This window comes from Pholis gunnellus (assembly GCF_910591455.1).
Source record: "Pholis gunnellus genome assembly, chromosome: 14".
Classification (NCBI taxonomy): Eukaryota; Metazoa; Chordata; class Actinopteri; order Perciformes; family Pholidae; genus Pholis; species Pholis gunnellus.
The window spans coordinates 9,866,518-9,885,281 of record NC_136541.1 but is presented as its reverse complement, the minus strand read 5'-3'; the positions used below and the strand labels follow the sequence as shown (position 1 = coordinate 9,885,281).

General features: G+C 44.8%; 1 protein-coding gene across 1 annotated transcript; it reads right to left on the bottom strand.

The window, feature by feature from the left end:
* Nucleotides 1–195: 195 nt before the first annotated feature.
* Nucleotides 196–18,692, bottom strand: zzz3 (zinc finger, ZZ-type containing 3). Its single transcript, XM_079172807.1, has 12 exons — nucleotides 18,588–18,692; nucleotides 10,450–12,235; nucleotides 7,832–7,970; nucleotides 6,325–6,472; nucleotides 6,085–6,197; nucleotides 5,257–5,328; nucleotides 4,808–4,909; nucleotides 4,344–4,439; nucleotides 3,681–3,830; nucleotides 2,468–2,602; nucleotides 2,141–2,241; nucleotides 196–1,856 (listed from the first exon to the last, which is right to left on the bottom strand). The coding sequence occupies exons 2-12, from the start codon at nucleotides 12,168–12,170 to the stop codon at nucleotides 1,712–1,714; spliced, it is 2,922 nt and encodes a 973-aa protein (XP_079028933.1). The 5' UTR covers nucleotides 12,171–12,235; nucleotides 18,588–18,692; the 3' UTR covers nucleotides 196–1,711.
* Between the last annotated feature and the right edge of the window lie 72 nt (nucleotides 18,693–18,764).

Sequence of the window (18,764 nt, the reverse complement as noted above, 5' to 3'; positions counted from 1 at the left end):
GGAATAATCATTTGAACTGTAAAATGTGAATAAATGGTGAAAAATGTTGTCCAAAATGTCAACTTCAGACGTCTTGTTTTGTTCGACCAACAGTTTGAAACTTTACTAATCAAGTCAACAAATTGAATAATCGACTAAACAACAGATACCAATAATAATAAAATAAAGGAACAACAGGTGTAGAAACACTAGTTTCACATACTTTTATTTCCACGGTTCTCCTCTAGCATTTTTTTTTTTTACATTATTATTTTTTTTACATAAGAACAGACTGTTATACACAGATATTGAAGCAGGGCAAAGGGGGTGAAGGAAAGAGACGAAAACCATACAAAATGGTGTCTACTCAAGCACAACAAAATCTATGTGTATAAAATTGTGTGGGTTGTTCCACTGTGGAGGCACCAACCACTACCTCAATTCTTTTTTTTTTTTTAAATAGATTAATAAAAATACAATCTTTTAAATGGACCTTTTTAAAGTGGACTGCAAAATGAAAGAAGATCTAGAGGCATGATGACTGGATCGATAATGTAGAACAATGTGGGGCGATGGCGCCACGCAGGAAGGGAGCAGTTGTTGCCGGGGGTCAGAGGTGGAATTACCTCCCCAAAACAAAATCTTTTAAAAATGGCACACAGCAACTAGCGCTGGCTACTTTTCACCATATACTTGTACACTCAACATGTTCAACAACGGCATACATTGGGGGAGGAGGAAAAAAAAAAGAAAAAGAGAAAATAAACAAAAACTTTCCAAAGGTTCCCATTCGCCTGCCTTCAAAAACATTTGCTCTCCGTGCTGTAGTGCTTCCCTGTTAGACATGTTTTAGTGGAGAGAGCAAAGGGAAAGGAAATAGAGATGAAAGTGTGTGTGTGTGTGTGTGTGTGTGTTTGAAAGGTGAGAGAGCAGCGTTGTGTGACAGTGGTGGGGATGGCTCCAGAGTCCGCTCAACACGTACAGGTCTGTCTGCAGACCGTCTTCCTACAGTCTGCAGTCAAAAAGAAACGCACCGACCTCGGCGTCACGCTCCACACCGCCTACTTCCTCTCGCAGCAGCTCCTGCTGAGGGAGCTGCGGCTTATAAATACTCGTCTACGGATACCTAGCTAGAACATTTTTCACTCTTGCATAACACGGAGACCACATACACACGTACAAACCACCCAGGTGCATCTCAGTTGATGACTTCACAGTCCACTAGGACCACACATCTCCTTTAGGTGGCGCTTCACCGGACCAGTCAATTCTCTCCAGTGTCGAAGCAGCACAGGGAGGTACACTGGAGGGTGATGAGGGGGGAGGGAGGGAGGGAGGGAGGAAAGCCCTCCTGGAGTCACAGAGCTCGGGAATGTCGGTGTGCCTTCTGGGGGATTTTTTTGTTTGTTTATTTTTAAAATAGTGTATCGTTCCAAATCACGGATCCGTTGATTAACCTTGCTGAGGTGGAGCAGGGCCCTGTTGTTCTGAGGAACCAACATGGCCACCCATTGCTTAAGTCAGGGATGCCAGTTTCCCTCCCTCCCCAACCCACCCACCGGCAGCACTGTGGTCTGCTTTGAGGCTCCTGGCTGTCTGGCTGTCTGCCTGCTGGCCTGCCTGTCTGGCGGCGGGTTAAGCGGTTATCTGGGACTTGGAGGATGGAGCCATGCACAGAGTGGCCTGTGGGATATGTGGAGAGAGCCTGCAGCTAGAGACGCCTGGGACCCTGTCATCTGTTGGCTGGAAAGTAGTTCGGGTCCAGGTAGTTGTAGCCTGTGCTCTGCGGCAGACAGTAGTCCCTGTCCAGAAAGGTGTCTTGCTGGTGCACCGGTTCCAAGTGGTGGTTAGGCTTGTGAGTCTCTGTCTTGAACAAGCTGGAAAACGAGCAGGAACAAAAAGGGGAAGTAAAGGAAGAGCTAAACTCTTATATTTCTATCCATTTCCTTTTTGAGTAGATATCACAGAGCACATGTTGGATCATTACAATAACTAAATAATTCAATAAGTAAACAAGACTATACTGCGATACCAACATTGTTACCACAGTGTTAACTTTGAAAACATCTCTTATGGTAGACAAACTTATATTGTTTTAGGTTATATATCATCAACTACTAGTTCTGTAGGTGGTAGTTTGACGTGAGGTGGAGGGTCTCACCAGTCGGAGCAGTTGGAGCAGAAATCAACCGAGTTGTCCTGCGGACAGTCCTGACAGTGCCACCTCACTCCCTGGATGGGGTCCATGCCGCAGACATCACACTGCACAAAACAAGCACACACACACACAAACACACACATCTTCAGAGCAGCACAAAACCTTCTTAAACTCATAGCATTGATTGCGAGTATGCAACTGGACACAAATTTTGTCCATGATGACCAACTGTACAGCTCCTCTGATTCAGGATGTACTATAATACATAACGTCCTCTCCTACATTGAGGGTCCGGCTTTAATGCTGTACAGAAGCGTGCAAAGTCTTCACCTTGAAGCCTACATGCCGCATCCCGGCCTTGTCCTCGTGGATCTCCTGCAGCGTCTGTTTCTTCAGTCGCTTCAGCTCTAAAAGTTCTTTGTACTCTGGCAGATTTCTCAACTCCAGAGGTATCGCCTCGTCATCCTGAGAGTGAGGGGAGGAGAGACAAACACACGTAAGCGTACACACAGAAAGAGAGAGAGAGATGCTTCGTCTGTCATCTCTCTACGACTGTCTCCTTCACAAAGACACCTCTGCTAGCCTCCACCTTCTCTCACAGAGAGCGGAAAAAACATCTGAGACTAAAGAAGTGGCAACGTGCAACATTTCGTTTTTGACAGAACTACCCGTCGCTTGGTGAAAATCCTGCCAAGCTGCAAACGTGGCCAAAGTAAAGGACAAGCCGGTGAAGTGAAACATGATTGTGGAACCATGCTGGCAGCATCTTTGTGACTTCACTTCATACCGGCAGTGTCAGAGGTTTTGTTAATGCGGCGGTGAGGCGGCAGCCTGTGTTCTCAGCAGGAGACGGCGACCCGGTTTTACTTAAAGGTTACTGCCATCAAAGCGAGAGAAGGAAAATGTCAACGCCTCGGTAACGACGAGCGTCGGGAGTCTCGCAAGTTCAAACGGAAAGAGAGGCAATGCTGGCTGTGGGCCCCCTGCTCTGATTTAGCCGTTTTCAACAGTACAAGCCGCACTGATTGAAGTGAGAAGAAAGAAGAAGAAAAAAGGCACAGACGTGCATGGTCAAGAGCCAAATGCCTTATTTCACCTAAACCGTGTAAAGTGGAGTTAGGAAGGAGAGTCTTTCATATGAAGGCAGACATGTGACAAGGCAGGGAGCATGTGCGCAGGTGCTTACTTCGCCTCGTTTTAAAATGTGATTTAAATAAACATGTCAGGTAAAAAACTAACTCCCTAAAAAGGCAGATAACATGCAGCTTTTCCCTGTCTTTACCTTACAGGTCAGTGCTTATACGAGGGTAAGACTGTGGATGTGAGAGGGGAGAGGGAACGCAACCTTGTGATGAGCTTCATTAGGCAGCAAAGTACCACCGTCTGCTCGGTGGTCAGTGACGCGGGAAAAACAATCGGGTTATCAGTTACGAGATAACATCCCAGGAGAAATAAATGGGAGTTGGACGTGTTGAAAAAGAAGTAAAGAAAAGGCGATGTGGATTTCAGGTGTTAGTGTTGTGTGACGTGACGGAGGACTGACCGACTCGTCAGCAGAGGGGTCCTGCATGCTGCTGTAATACGCAGAGCGCTCGTCATCTTCGTCCATGTAGACGGGAGGCTCGTAGGAGGTCAGGAAAGTAGACGGCCGGTACAGGTGCTTGTTGAGGTGGTGCTGCCTCTTACTGGATGCCTGGGGAACAAACACGTACAGTTACAAGACCAGTTATGTACAGAAGTCAATACAACAGCAACAAGTACCTGTAAGGAACTGGAGCACTTTTGGCAGATGCTTAAAAGTAGGGCTGAGAAATACCGTCCAATATTGATATCTCTTATATGAAATAATGACAATGGTGTTCAGTACAATGTTCCACTCTGAAGTGTTATAGCTGCAAATTACAATCATTGATTTCTAGTACATTTCTACAGTGTTCATTTCTGAGTCACAAATCCTTTATTGCCAAAGAATTTGGGTTTATGTTAAAAAACTGATAATTTCTTTTTGTACATTTCTTTTAACTCTCAAATATCCCGAATCAATAACTCATCATCATCATCATCACGGTTTCATTCAATTCAAGTCAGAATACAACAATACTGAATTCATTGCCACAACCTTATTTAAAGATACAACTTAAAGAAAGCATTTGTCATTAGTAAGCTCAGTGTGATTAAGGAGTCTGGTAAATCAGTAAAATGTTACCTTTTTAGTGTACATGCACAGGTTGGGTGTTCTTCCAGGCACAGGAATACCAGCTTTTGTCAGTTTGATGAAGTACTTTTGAACCCTACTGGCAACCTGCAATGTTTCAACAGGAAGATGTGTGTTAATGATTTCCAACTGAAGAAAAGCTGCTTGAAGTACTTGCTGTCACGCAAATGTATGATCTAGGTACTTGTAGGGGGCCTTTGCCTTTTATTACTGCTAAGCATACACTCAATGCAATCTGTGTTTCCATTGTAAAGGCACACAGTCGTACAATCGGTTCAATAAATGTTTAGCTGGCAAAATACAATTCGAGGCAAGTCAGGTTTAGTCAGGTGAAGGTTTCTTGCTTCTTTGAGGTGATTTTTTTTCTGCTCAAATATGCACATAAGCCAAATATTCTGAACTAAGCAGGCATTAGCATGTCCTTTTGTGAAGTTAATCCGAGCTCTCTTCGTCACCTGTTTCGCCGTTCGGTTGCCGAGCTCATCGGCAATCTTCTGCCATCTTCTGGACTCCACTTCCTCGGGAGGGAACTTTACGAGAAGCTGCTCCAGCTTTTTCTATCAAATTAGACAAAACAACAGAAAACCATGTCAGGACAAATTACTTTACTGCATAAATGATTATATATTAAATAAGTGTTTCATGTATTTAGTATGTTTTTAATCACAAACCGAATGTATATCATTCAAAAACAGCCTATGAAACAGGTGGGTAGCACAGGTTATTACACATTTGGGTTGCTTATAACATAGTTAATTCAGCCCTCATCATTTCACAAATTGATACTAGCTTTGGGGACTAGGATCCTATATATTTTCTAAAATTCAAATTGGGAAATGGTGTTACAATGCAATCCGGCACACACTGAAATGCATTGCACCATCTTGCACACTTGCTCCCTCACCTGTTCCTCCACAGTCCACAGCTGGTTGAAAGTGTCAGACTTGTTTGGAAGACAAATCCTTCCCCTGATCATCTGTCAAGAAAACACAAGTGACAGCCATGTTGAAAGAGGCAAAAATAATGGGCACTGCACCGTTTGAAGAGATGTGTGGTGTGAACTGCCTGACACACTGAATCAGTCAGTTTGACAGAGAAAGCCTGGCTGTCAGATGAAACTCGAGAGGTGTCATCGGTAAGACACAGAAAAACAGCGACACTTTTGACTGACAAACTAAATCCTGTTAGAAGTCACAGAGTGTAACCCGGGAGAATGCAAATGTGTAAACAGGAAGAGAGAACAGAAAAAATCAAGTTGTTTGCTGAGAGCTAAACGCTTGGCGCCGTCTAATCCCAACAATCATCAAAAGTAGAACCTTACTGCGTATATACGGTGTGGGAAAAGACACACACAACAGGGGCCAAGAATAAGACATAATCAGAGGTGTGGGAGAGGCGGGCTCCTCGTGTTTCCATAGATAACATCTTTTGTGCTCACATGTGCTGCCTGCTTAACTCTACCAAGGGGGAAGAATGGAAGAATGGAGGAGATGAGGTTGGAGGCGTGTGAAGTGGTAACAACCAGATGATTTGTAGGCCAATCTGCGGGAGATCAGTGACTCACCTCAGTTACCGTTGGGAACAGGATGTAGCTGCATCTGCACTAATGATATACTGGGAGACAATCACAGCAGAGTGTGTGTGTGTGTGTGTGTGTGTGTGTGTGTGTGTGTGTGTGTGTGTGTGTGTGTGTGGGGGTACAGGTTATCTCAGTAAGGAGGCAGAGTCATACCTGCGCTTGCCTGCTGTTCTCTAGAGCGTCACTAGTGGGCAGAGAGGAGTACATGGTGGACGATTCGCCTTCCTTCTTGGGCTCCACGGGACTTTTTGGTCGTGCAGGCAAACCTGAAGGGAGGAAATGAGCAGAATTAGTCAATTAGAAAACGGCAGAGGCATCTCTCCGGTGATTATTTTGATTCAAAACAATGTACACAGACCAAGACAAAGACTAATTAATTAAATGTATACGTGCCTTGGTCGAAGATCAGCTTTAGTCGCCTCGTTTTGCGTTTCTTTTCGCAGAACTCTCTCTCAAAGTCACCGAGGCCTGAGGTGTACTGCTCCCATCCAATGTCAGGGAGCTGGACGACTCGCTGAGGACACGGCAAGTCCAAATTAACCTGATGGGTCACAAGAATTGGGGGGGTCACAATCTGTTAACAAATAATCTTAACTTCTAGAAACTATACTGCAACAAGGTTAGATGTGTTACAACATGAAAAACAAACACTGTAAGATGAGGAAGCTGATTTAGATTACTTTTCTCTCTGACAGCCGGCTCACCTTGCATGCTGAGGTTTAAGTGTCTAACAAGCTGCCCAGCGATGCACATCCTTCATTGTAAAATCCATCATTCACAACGCAACTCAACCCCCAGTTCACCTGTCAGCCATGATGTTATGTGCATTGTTGTTGACAAAACAGTTTAAGACTCTGGTGCTAGCCTACAGGGCAGTGAATGGAACAGCTCCTTCCTATCTCCAGGCCATGGTCAAGCCCTACACCCCCGCTCGACCACTTCGCTCTGCTGCCTCGGGGCGACTGGTTGCCCCGTCGCTCAGAGGTGCTTGCGGCCGATCGACCCGGTTACGGCTGTTTTCTGTCCTGGCCCCACGATGGTGGAATGAACTCCCCACTGACATCAGGACAGCAGAGTCACTGCCCATCTTTCGGCGCAGGCTGAAAACCCTCTTCAAGAAGTACTACCCTGAGCCTTCCTCTTAGCACTTATTGTATTCATACTAGTTTGTTGCACTTATTGTATTTGTTTGTTTCTGCACTGTACTTTGTCTCTGGGTTATGCTCTTAGATGCTTGTTTAAGAAAGGAGATGTACTTATGACTTCTGGTGACTCGTAGTTCCCTTGAATACCTATGTTGAATACACTTATTGTAAGTCGCTTTGGATAAAAGCGTCTGTTAAATGACTGTAATGTAATGTAATGTAATGTTGACACATGCCGCAACTTTCCCAGCAAGTCTCCACCGCATGATTAATTTTAGCTGCAAGCTTGTCGGCTGTGTGTCTGCCCGGCATACTGTCCGGGTTTCCGTCAGAGTATTTGAAGCCAGCAGCTGACCATGTGAGGTCGAGTGAGAGTATGAATTTATGAGTCGGTGAATAAATGCTGCAGCTCCTCAAGAGCCAAGTTCCCGTGTCTTGCTTACCACTTGCTGATTAAAGTGAAGAGTGTTAACCCAGAAGTTGGCATCAACTTCAGCTCAGGCTCACTTAAGGTGGACTGACCTTTAAGGTGGACCAGCTATTCTCATTTTAGTGAGAAGCCGCACCTCAAGAGTTTTACTGCTTTATGAAAAGAGTTTTCATACATTTGTTTTTTACTGTTTAACTGATAGCACTAATCAGTCAGAATGTGTACCGTCACTTGCATTAGTGTAGTTAAAACACAGCACAAAATAACTTTTGCATGTAAATGCTTTTTTTGGTTCGTCAAGAACACACTTCAGTGTGTTTGTTACCTGTTTCTGCAGCTGCTCCACAAAGATGATGGGATCGCCGAGTGCCTCCCTCTGGTGACGCGCCAACGTCTCCAGGTCCAGGATGGCCTGCGTGCGCTGGGCCTCGAGAACACCAATGGTCTGCAGCAGCCTCTGATAACTGACACGGAGGGAAGCGAGGTTAGACAACGGTGGGAGAGGAGGGACCGCTTGCATTATTCAACCTGACACTTGCAATGCTGCAGTGCATCAAACTTTCAGATGCCGGAGGATGCATAATTCAACCGTGGCGCGGAGAACTTAAACACTTGCAATAGACATGAACCAGTCTCCGGTCCTTTCCACTTAGTTTGCAAATAACAAGTTCACGTTTACAGACGTTTCTGTGTGCATCTCCAACCAGCTGCTCTCGCAAATTACAAACACCTCTAGAGTTACTTTTCGTGTGCAGCCCATCAAGAACTGCAGCGAGAGAAAATACACTCGAAGCACTTCAACACTTTTCTGCTTTGTAACTGTGCACATCACTCAATATCAAAACCTTTGCATGACAAACAGGTTTTGCAGGGCTTGAGGAGCCTTCCGTGCCGTACGAGTCCAACCTTTCCACTCACAACCCTCTGGGGCGAGAGAGAAGAGCTGCAAACTGAGCTGTCAATGACTAAGTGTAGCACTGACTCAGAGGCCCTACAGTGCGAACAGAGCCGAAGGAATCGACAGGAACGTGACAGCATCCTGCACGGCTATAATCTAACGCAAATGCTCAGTGAAGCAGAGTAGATCAATCTCCCCACTAACAGGATATTTAATGAAAATCAATGCAGAGGACACAATATATTCAACAGCTGCCAGTGGTCGCAAAATCCTATAAAGCAAACCATTCAAACAGGTCTACTGTGTTTAACCTCATATCCCTTCTTTAGTTACAGACGCCATCCTTTTACACTGAGGAGCTCTGTTGACCTTGTACAGCATCGGTGAGTGCTGCACTTCAATGCAAACTGTGAAAATAAATCTGTCTCTGCAGCAGTGGCACCAAAGCGTATCACTGCACATTCACTGTACTAGAGAGGGATTCTGAGTCAAATGTAAGAAAGCAGCAAGCATGCTGCCGTCCTCCGACGAACAGATGATCGGTGCATCAATCTGTCTGAAGGGAAGCGAGGAGGTCTTGGCTCTCTGAGCTCCCACCATATGTCCAGGGACAGACCTGGTGGACCATTGCCACCTGCTGGGCCTGAGGTTCACTGACCAACACTGGTGCCAAATGAATATCATGGCCAGGACAATAGTGCTAAGCTGACGCCTGATAATCAAGGATTGGGGTTTGTGTTTTTTTTTTTACAGGAAATATGTAGAGGGTACTATGTCAACATAGAGAAATTCATAAAATAGAAATACAAGATGTTCCTGTGTACACATCATCAATTATAACTGTGTAAATTCTCCATATTCAGCAACCCTAAAAATGCCTAGTCATGCATCCGTAAAAATGACTCCTCGCTGCATTGATCTGAGCCTTCAGAAACACTCCTCACTCAGCACAACCTAAAAACTTGATGGGATTACCTTAAAATACAAGAGCAATGAAATGTTATTTTAAAGCCATTCTCAGAACATTCACCGATACGGGTTTCAAAGACAAAAGGAGCACAGCTGAGGATGTCTCTGAGCCCCTCCAGCCCTCTGCTCCTGTGATAAATCAGCTGACCTTAGCGGTGCCTGACTGGGAACGGTCCGCCGAGATAAACATCCCATCTTCTTTGACAACCGACAACACAACTTGGAATAAAAACCCTGCACAGAGAAATCCTGTGAATGGAGGCAATCAGCGGAGTGATTTTGACATCCAGTCTCTCTGTGGGCGTTTGGGAAGCTGACAATTGGCAGCTAATTCACACAATCACAGCACCAGATTGAAGGTGGAAATTAAATGCTGAAACGTGCAAAGCCCTGAACAGTAAGACAGGAGCTATAGTTAGATGCTCACAGATATTCGCATAATAACTCGAGAGAAGACGCCAAAAATAACGGCGATAATTTAACATCCTGTCTCTGCGTTAGTGCTGCAAAAACCCAGATCCACATATTTGTGATGTCTCCTTACATTTGTTTTTGGAAGTGAGGGATGGCAGTGTCTGTACACCAAAAAGGCTAATATTGTTTATTTACTTAATGATTGATAGATGGATAGATAGATATGTTAACTTCTGTAGCTTTAAGCCAAGATAAAGTTAATTTTCCCTCATAAGCAAAACACAGTTAACTCTGCTTAAAAACTTTGATCTCTTCAGGCGTCTAACAGTTAAATTAAACAATTTAAAAGATTTAGAGGAGAAAAAAGCTCAAACATTCAACCTGTGAGGAGGGATCACAACAAGACTACTGATGTAGCCTAAATTAAAAAACAGTCAATGTTTTGGACACAATAAGAGTAAATCTTCTGTATATTTAAGCACTCAGACTAAACTAAATAAGCACTTTCTAATTATTAGAATATTTTTAACTCAAATATGCCTCCCAAATAACCAAAGAGCAGAAGTAACGCAATGATCCCAGAATACACTGATCAACATGTGTGACAGCTACATCAACAAAAGATGAGGAGAGAGCAGAATCCCCGGGGAGCTCCCACATACTCTTTGTTGTGTTTAAGAGCCACATGGTCCGACTCAAAATAATACACGTCTGGCTCCTCCTCTTCCTCCTCCTCCTCCTCTGCAGCCGGGCTCTGTGTCAGCTTCTTGCTTTGCTCGGCCTCTTTGCTCGCCACAGGTACAACGTCCTCGCCACCTGCCCCGACTGCTAGATCCACGGAGACCGGCTCCTCGCTGGAGGGGCCCACCGAGTCCGAGGGTGCGGGTTCCTCCACCACAGGGCAATCCTCCTCCAGCCCAACTAGCACCTCCCCCTCTTCCCTCAAGGGACCATTGTCTCTGGGAGGAGAGCTGAGCTTGGAGGAGGAGGCCTTGCCACCGGTAGCAGCCCTCCTGGGTGAAGTCCGCAGGGTGTATCTGTGTTCGTGGAGCTCTGTGAAAGAGGGGGGCGTGCTGGGTATCGAGGGATTGCACTCTGGCTCTGTGGGGGAGGGGGTTGTTGCTAGTGGGGGTGTAGCTTCTCCTGAGTTGCTGCTGTTGTTGATTGGAATACTGTTCATGGTGGTGGTGGTAGTGGAGGAGGTGGAGGCAGCAGCTTCCTGCACCGGTGTTGGCGGCCGGCCGTTGGTATCGTTCTCGCTCGCCGTCACCTGCTCCTCGTGGGCCAGAAACAACGGGTCGCCCACCACGTCGACCTCCACCTCCTCCACCTCCTGCTCCTTAGCCACTATCAACTCAGGGACGGGGTCCTCTGGAACGGCCTCAAATGTCGGTACAGGTGAGGCTGGCGATTCCCCTGAGCCAGAGACCTCCATCTGCAGAGGGACAGAGTTTCTACAAGGCACAGAGGGGTCGGGGGATGAGGGGGCCCCCGTCTGACTGCCGTTGAGCAGTGACGGGCAGTTGGTGGCAGAGGTGGGGTTTGCACTAGGCTCTTCACCGAGTGTGCTGGGTTCCTCTGATTTAGTCTCTCTGAGTCCATTAGAGGCCTTGTGGGCATTCGGGGGCTGAGCTGCCCCGTCACACTCCACGTGACCATCCTCTGTCGGCTCACCTTCCTCTTTACTGTGGACAGGTGAGGCAGGAGCCGTGTTAGCAGAGTTTTGGCTGGGAAAGTCTTCACAGCTGTTGTCCTTGCTAGGCTCCGGGGCAGAGACCGGACTTTCAGATTCCAGAGGCCCAGGGTCCTCGTCGTGTCCCTGAGACTCTCCAGAGCGGGAGCACCGCTTGGCCCTTTTGATTTGAGGACAGACATCCCGTGGCCCCTTCCCTCTCTCACAGTTCTCGGAATTCTCAGGACTAATGTCTTTCTCTAAACAGGACACGCCCCGCTTCCTGGAGCTGGTCCATTGCTCCGCCTCAGCTGGAGAAGCATTCGAGTCAGTTACCTTTCCCTGCAACGAGGCCTGCTGCTGGCCATCCTGCTGAGTGTCCTGCTTTGTGTCATGCTTGTCGTCCTGCTTTGACTCCTGTTTAACGTCTTGTTTGGTGTCCTGTTTCGACTCCTGCTTGCCGTCCTGCTTGCCGTCCTGCTTCGACTCCTGCTTGCCGTCCTGCTTCGACTCCTGCTTGCCGTCCTGCTTCGACTCCTGCTTCGACTCCTGCTTCTTCTTGGGAGAGCGGGCCCTTGGTAGCGGAGGTAACGAGGTCTCCTCCGGCTGGGCGATGCTGCGGTTCCTGAGGGTTCGACCACAAAAGTTCTCATCCAATCCATTGAGCCCCACTGACGACCTTGTGACGCGCGAGGAACGGGACGCGGCCATGCTACGGCGGGTGCCTACAGCCTCCTCATCCTGGTGCTCTCTCCTCTGCAGCAGAATGCGGGCACCTGCAAAGCGCACACAGACAGATATATGAACTTCATTAAGTCAAAAATAACCACTGAAAACTGCAGACCTTTATAGCTCAATTGTTACTTCGCAGCACTTTGCTATACGTTTGATTGGTTTTACTGGCCAGGCATGCTAAAAAAGTATTGCATGAACAGCACCCTGGGGTGTTTCAAACAAGAACATTCACTAAGAAGGCCTTTGTTAAAATACAGCTCGGGTCATTTCTAAGCTCACACCAGAGGGGTATTGATTTCTCCTGTCATTGTATCCCAGCAACACCTTCTGTCCACGGGCAATAGTAGATGATCACGGGTCCGTACAAAGGAAATACAATAGAAAGGTGGAAGATCTTAAACTGTCAGAAGACAAAACAGGAAACAATAAGGTAGGGCCGGGGAGATTCGTCGTCATAATCAACGTCATCGATTATAATAATGCATAATGTGCTTTGGGGCGTTGCAAGAACGGCTGCTTACGGATTCCCCCGGAGAACAAGCTGCCGCTAAGACAAAAAAAAAGTCTCAACAATGTGGTGCTCTGTTAACTCTTCAAATTGTTTATCACAGCAGGTTATGCACGAACACTTCAGAAAGCTAAATCCTCTCAGTGCACTTTGTCAAGAGGCAAGTGGAAGCAAGACGGCACCGAGTCTGGTTTAGGTTTTCTTGTGCCCACCAAAGCATGATTTGATATATTAATTGTATTTTTTCAACAGGCAGAACAAGTTTCTATTAGTAGAAGTCGCTTGAAATACATTTTTGAAATGTTTCTTCATCTCCCCTATGATAAAAGAAATTCCTTCACCGCTGCTGTCATGGTAACGTAAGATCCAACATTGATATTTGGCTATTTTATATTTACTTAAACGACCACGTAGGAGTGAAAAAATGATTTCAACTAACGTCACAGACTGTTGATACTGTCTGTGACGTGTTTCAATTATTTCCCTTGGCCCACACTGATGCAAAAACACATTTGTCAGTGTTTATCTTAACTTTATGTTACTCCAGTGATAAAATCAATTCAGTGATATCGGCTCAATACTGACATGTATTAAGTACTTTGTTAAAAAGGGTTGCGTCAGGGATGCGTCACAGCAATCCTTGTGAATTATTTTTCTGATCAGGCATCTGACATAAACAGGGTCTATTATCTTGCTACATTTGTTTGTTTTTAAGACAAGATGATTCAATAAAATGGGTTAGTGTTTTAGATATGTATTCTTGGGTAAATCTGTTGTTTTACTAATTGTGAATTTTAAAAAGAACCTTGAGATTTATCATTAAATTAGTCATTACATTAAATGATAAAACAATAAGCGTCGGGTGCAGCCCTACAATAAGGTCGGATCTTCCATCTAGTCAAAAATGACAAATCACAAAGTCTCATTCGACACTTTCACAAATGTCACAGCTTTGAGACTCAACTCAATGTCCTCGGTAACTCCGGAGATAAAGGTGACGACAACAGCGCAGCAAGCATAGTAAGTAATGGAAAGCCCATAAAGCTGGCAAGCAGAGGACTTATAAAGGGGTAAACTACCTGCATTAAAACCAAATCCATGTGTGTATGTTTCACTGGGGGCATATTTATTTTCTCCCTGCAGAGATTACTCATTATTCTGTTACACAAAGAATACATATGGTTGACTGATTTCTGACACAGAAGCTACGCTGTGATTCTTACACCCAATTCAGCGGGGATAAATAACACTGCCGACGTAGGCTCGTCATCACACACTGCAGGCTGTTTATCTCTTCACAACAGGTGTGCCAGAGGACCAACAGGCTGCAGTCCTTCCGCGATTTATCGCGTACAAAAACTGAAATGCTCCGACAACAACAACCCTACACAAAGCTTACGGGCTTTAGAGTGTGGACAACCAGAGGAAGCTAAACCTCGAATCCAATTTAAAAAAGGCACAACAATGCCTTCCCAAACCTGGTGTGTGTGCCTGAGATCCCACAGATGAAGTACATTACTGTGCATTTGAACTAAAATCCTGGCTTACAGTGTATCTGGAAGATTAACACAAGACGAGTGCTACCGGGCACTAATATGTAGTCAGTCTTGGATATCCTATTCTATACTAAATAATCCATTTCACACATAACAGATAGCCTTCATGCAATGTAAGATGTAATCTAGACAATCCACCATAATTTCACTCATGTAAACAGCTTTACTTTACTCACATTTATCTCACTCGCATTGAGGAAGTTACTGAGGCAAACATGGAGGCTAACAACAGAGCTATCATCAATAGCTTACTCTGGTTTCTCTCAGTATTATGATGCGTATTGTATAAAAGGTCATGAGTGAAGCGATTACAAACCAATGTATCAAAAAAAGCATGTAGTGACTACAAACACAATAGCCAAGTGGATTTCACATTACAAATAACTCCTCTAGTGACAGAGATGCTTTGAAAACTCATCAACGTAAAGAGCAATTAAATAGTCACTCCATTTTCCAGACATAAACTCTACAGTCAAACTACGTTTTTAGAGGGCAAGACTGGGACTGTAAACCTTATCAATGATCATCTAGTCAGATTCTAGGTATACAGTAATTAGGATAAAGTTAGAACCGTTGCCTATGTAGAAGATTGGGAGCATTTCTATTGCCTCTCAACATGGCAACGGCTGAGCTGGCGTCTTGCGGCTAACAGTGCAAACAACTGCAATGGTGCTGGCGGAGCAAACGGTGTTTACTTAAGCCGGAGCTGGAGGGTGGGTGCTGCACTTCTGCGAGGCCGTCGGTCGGTATGTACTGCACTATCAGCTGTAACTGCCGTATGAGTGCAGTGCCGAGCAGCCAGCGGGGTACGCTCACATGCACTAAAGAGTGCTAAAAGCAGAACAAAGAAGCCAATCATCGTTAATCTGATCTACTGGGCGGGTGTTTTTGCATGGGACCCCAGGATTTGATATTAATAAACTCTGAACTAAGGAGAGATAGTGCTCTGTGCAACAGAGGGGCAGGGCTTCGGGACTGAGACGAGCATGATGTCGACAGTGGGGGGGTTACAAGCTGTGGCTCATTGACTGCAGTTCCCTTTAGCTGCTGGATGTTACAACCAAACTCTTCTTCACTTCACTGGAGTCAACGACCGCTTCTCTAGAACGCAGCAAGCAGCACCTCAGGGGGCTACGGCCAGGGTTCATTCCCAATCAACACATACACAACTTGTCACTGAAGTATCCTCTAGATAGTAGCTCCAAATAACAAATATAACAACAGAGGACAATAAAAACGTGACGTGGTAAAGGTCCTATTAAAGTGACATTCAGGGGGAGATGATCTCACTTGGATGCAGAAGATGAGAGCTAGTCGTAGCTCCCTGTTACAGAGTAGATAAATGATGCCATTTCAAAGTACATAAATCTTTGGCCCGAACTGTCAAAACTGATTAAAAAAGCTCCTTGTTTCCTTTCCTGGGACAACGCCGCCCTTTTCCTACATTGTGCTAACACAGCAACATCAAAGCCAGAGGCTACCCTGGCTACAAATACATTTTGATAATATTCCTTCAGGGAGCGAACATAATAGTCACCTGGAACAAGCGCTACCACATGCACACATTACTCTCACTCCACTGAAGACTCCAGCTGAGAAAGCTAATGTGATTTGTCCATGCATAAAATAAGAGAAAGAGAAAGAAAAACAGAAGGGGGAGCAGGTTATTCAGACTGAGCACTCACCCTTAGACTCAAAATCAACAAAACCAAATAAGCCTGCTCATCTGACCTGCCCTAAAAAACTAGAAAACTAATCACTACGTGAAAATGATCAGGGTCACAGTTTAGCTGGATAACTTGAAATATACTTGCTCACACTTCCTTGTCCCATGATTAACACGTTGTTGGCACAGCTGGCAAAGCCTCAATTAATCAATAATTAATTAATAAACATCTATTGCTGCCTCCAGGTGGTGTAGTGTCAGACAAGTCGTAAAATAAAGAGAGTGCAAGTAGTTAGACAGTGTGTGGGACAGCTTGCTTCTTTGCAGTCTACACTTAAAAGTAGTTACGCAAGAACTTTGCTTTTGAAGATCAATCAAATAAAAAAAGTCTCTTTTGTTATAAAGCGCAGTGTGAATAAGCATTAAACCATAAGTCACAGCATAGGCTGAAAAGTAAAGCGTATTACAGAAGTATAACGAAAAATATATATTTCTTTTAAACAAAATTGTGTTTTCCTATTGACTTTTCTTACATTTTTGTTTTTCTTAACAAATACTGGATACTTTCAACTCGTGAAGCTCATGAAAATTCATATCAACTCAACAAATGTGGTGCAGATAAAACAGTCTTTGGTTAAACTGCATATACGTCATGTCATCAGTAAGGCCATAATGTTTGATGAGGGGTCGCAAGGAGACATTGCTTTGTGTTTATGGGGGTCAAAAGCCAAAAGGGTTGGGGGCCACCGGTTTAGACCGCAAACCAGCATTTGATTTATGTTTCCTCTCTCCTGTTGGTAGGTGTACGAGAGTAACAGTTACTGATATGAAGATAAATGTCATATTGTTGTGACTATCCTTTCTGTCAAATAAACATTTAACTCTGATAACTTATAATAATCTATAAATGCATCTCAGCACTAACTTATCATTGTGCAGAGGAAAGGTTTGAACAAGTTAATTGGTCCAAATAGAAACCTTTTTGTTTGCTAAACATAATATTTACATTTGAACATGGTTGTTAAACACGTGGGATTTAACCTTTGTCCAGCTTTGTTGTCGTTGTTTTTCGCTGTATGTCTATGTCTATGTGTGGACATTTAGAGCAATTTAAAACCAGAGTCAAATTCCACATGAAGCCACCGATCCTGAAGTTTGGAAAACAACAACTGGTGCCCACGGGCAGCGGTTTAACCATAAATGTTGAACGTGTCAAAGCCAGATGTTAGTAGTCAGTGCAGCTACTTAGACAGCGCCCATGTGTGATTGTAATTCTCAATCAAACCACTTCCTGTTCTTTACTAAAGCGCATGTTTAGTTGTGAAGTGATGTTAACACGTGCTATCATCATGACAGACTAGGACTCAGACACGGGTCATTTGTTATCATAAACGAAACATTGGTTTCATTGAGATTTTAAGCCTGTAAACTACAGCTGCTAACAGTTACATGTAAACACACACACCGTATTAGCTAAATGTGAGGGCTATTGTTGGCAAACCAGCTAAGCTATCGTCAGAGTTAAAAGTGATACATTTGTTTTATGATAGACAAACAAGCTTTGTGCTGTTTTACCGTCGAGTTGGACTGTTCATCTCTAATACTGAGATGTTGTTCAACACTTCCACAGGGCCTACTGGCAACAAAACATCCACGAAGTGGTGTTGGTATACATACCGATGAGAATATCTCAAACCCCAAACATCACAGCTAAATCAGCTGCTGTGAGAAAGTTGGATGCTGTTTAGACTAGAGACTGGTCAACGTTGCAGCTGCACGTGCCGCCGGTTGAGTTAACGCTAGTTTGCAGAAGGCAAACCCAAAAGTTCAGGAATAAAACTCCTTGGTTCATGGAGCTATGCAGCAGGCTAATCGTTAGCATGGACCAACTTCCAAGGCAACGCTATTTGACCTAGCTTGCCGTTTAGCTGGCTAACCTTTTAGCACATTAACTTACCGTTAGCTTCTTGAGGCTAAATATAAAACATTAACGCTTGAGACACCAAACTGCAGACTGTTGCACCCGTGAAATCCATATATTATCCTCCACGCTTCCTGTGACTCCCAAGGAACAAATACACTACAATCTAAAAGCCCATTTAAATTTTTCCTTCTGCTTTATGTGGACGACTAGTTGGCCAAGTTGGCTAACGTTCCCTTCGCTAGTTCTTCTTGGCTAGTTTTCCTATAAACTGCATCGTGCAGACAAGTATCGTGGCGGTTTCAGGTGTAACGCTAGTAGCCTTTCTAGTAGCGTCAGTAACCTCGGCTACATGCTAGCTAAACTAGCTCGACAACCGTCATTAAGTCCACCAATAAAACATTAACGCACAGGGGGAACCGCTACTCGCATGGCTTTGCTGAGGTTTACATGTCAACTGAAGCGGCATGGTTAGCAACCCAGCGGTATAACGGCAGTTAGTAACCAGTTAACGTTAGCAGCTAACGGCTAGCCGCTGCAGCCTGGTACTAGCTAGCCAAGCTAAGCTAGCTGATTGTTACGTGCATAACTTTGCCGATGTATTTGTGTACTGCCAACAACGCCGGTTAGACATTTTTTGGTAGGCTAATAAAGTCAGTTTTTGACATTTGCTGAACCGAAAGCACCGAACTGGAGGCACACTTCTAAAATAGCGTTTTGTAGCTTCAAGAATTACACATACCTCACTTCCGTAAATTTGCTGCACGTTCGGCCGCAGCCATGTTTTCAATCCAGTCAACGAGCGCTAGCCGGGGTGTGTGAGCCGACTCAGCCGCGCTCCTCAAAATGCAACACTATACTGTAAATTTCTGCCCCTGCCAAGAGTGCATTCGGTAACACACTCTTCGGGTCACCTCGA

Bases quoted from the DNA above. Each gene is read 5' to 3' on its own strand.
- zzz3 (XM_079172807.1), bottom strand. From the start codon at position 12,170: ATGGCCGCGTCCCGTTCCTCGCGCGTCACAAGGTCGTCAGTGGGGCTC. The intron at 7,971-10,449 runs GTATGTGGGAGC...CCTCCGTGTCAG, and splicing joins GCTCTTAAACACAACAAAGA to TTATCAGAGGCTGCTGCAGA. The intron at 3,831-4,343 runs GTAACATTTTAC...TTTGTTCCCCAG, and splicing joins TGTGCATGTACACTAAAAAG to GCATCCAGTAAGAGGCAGCA.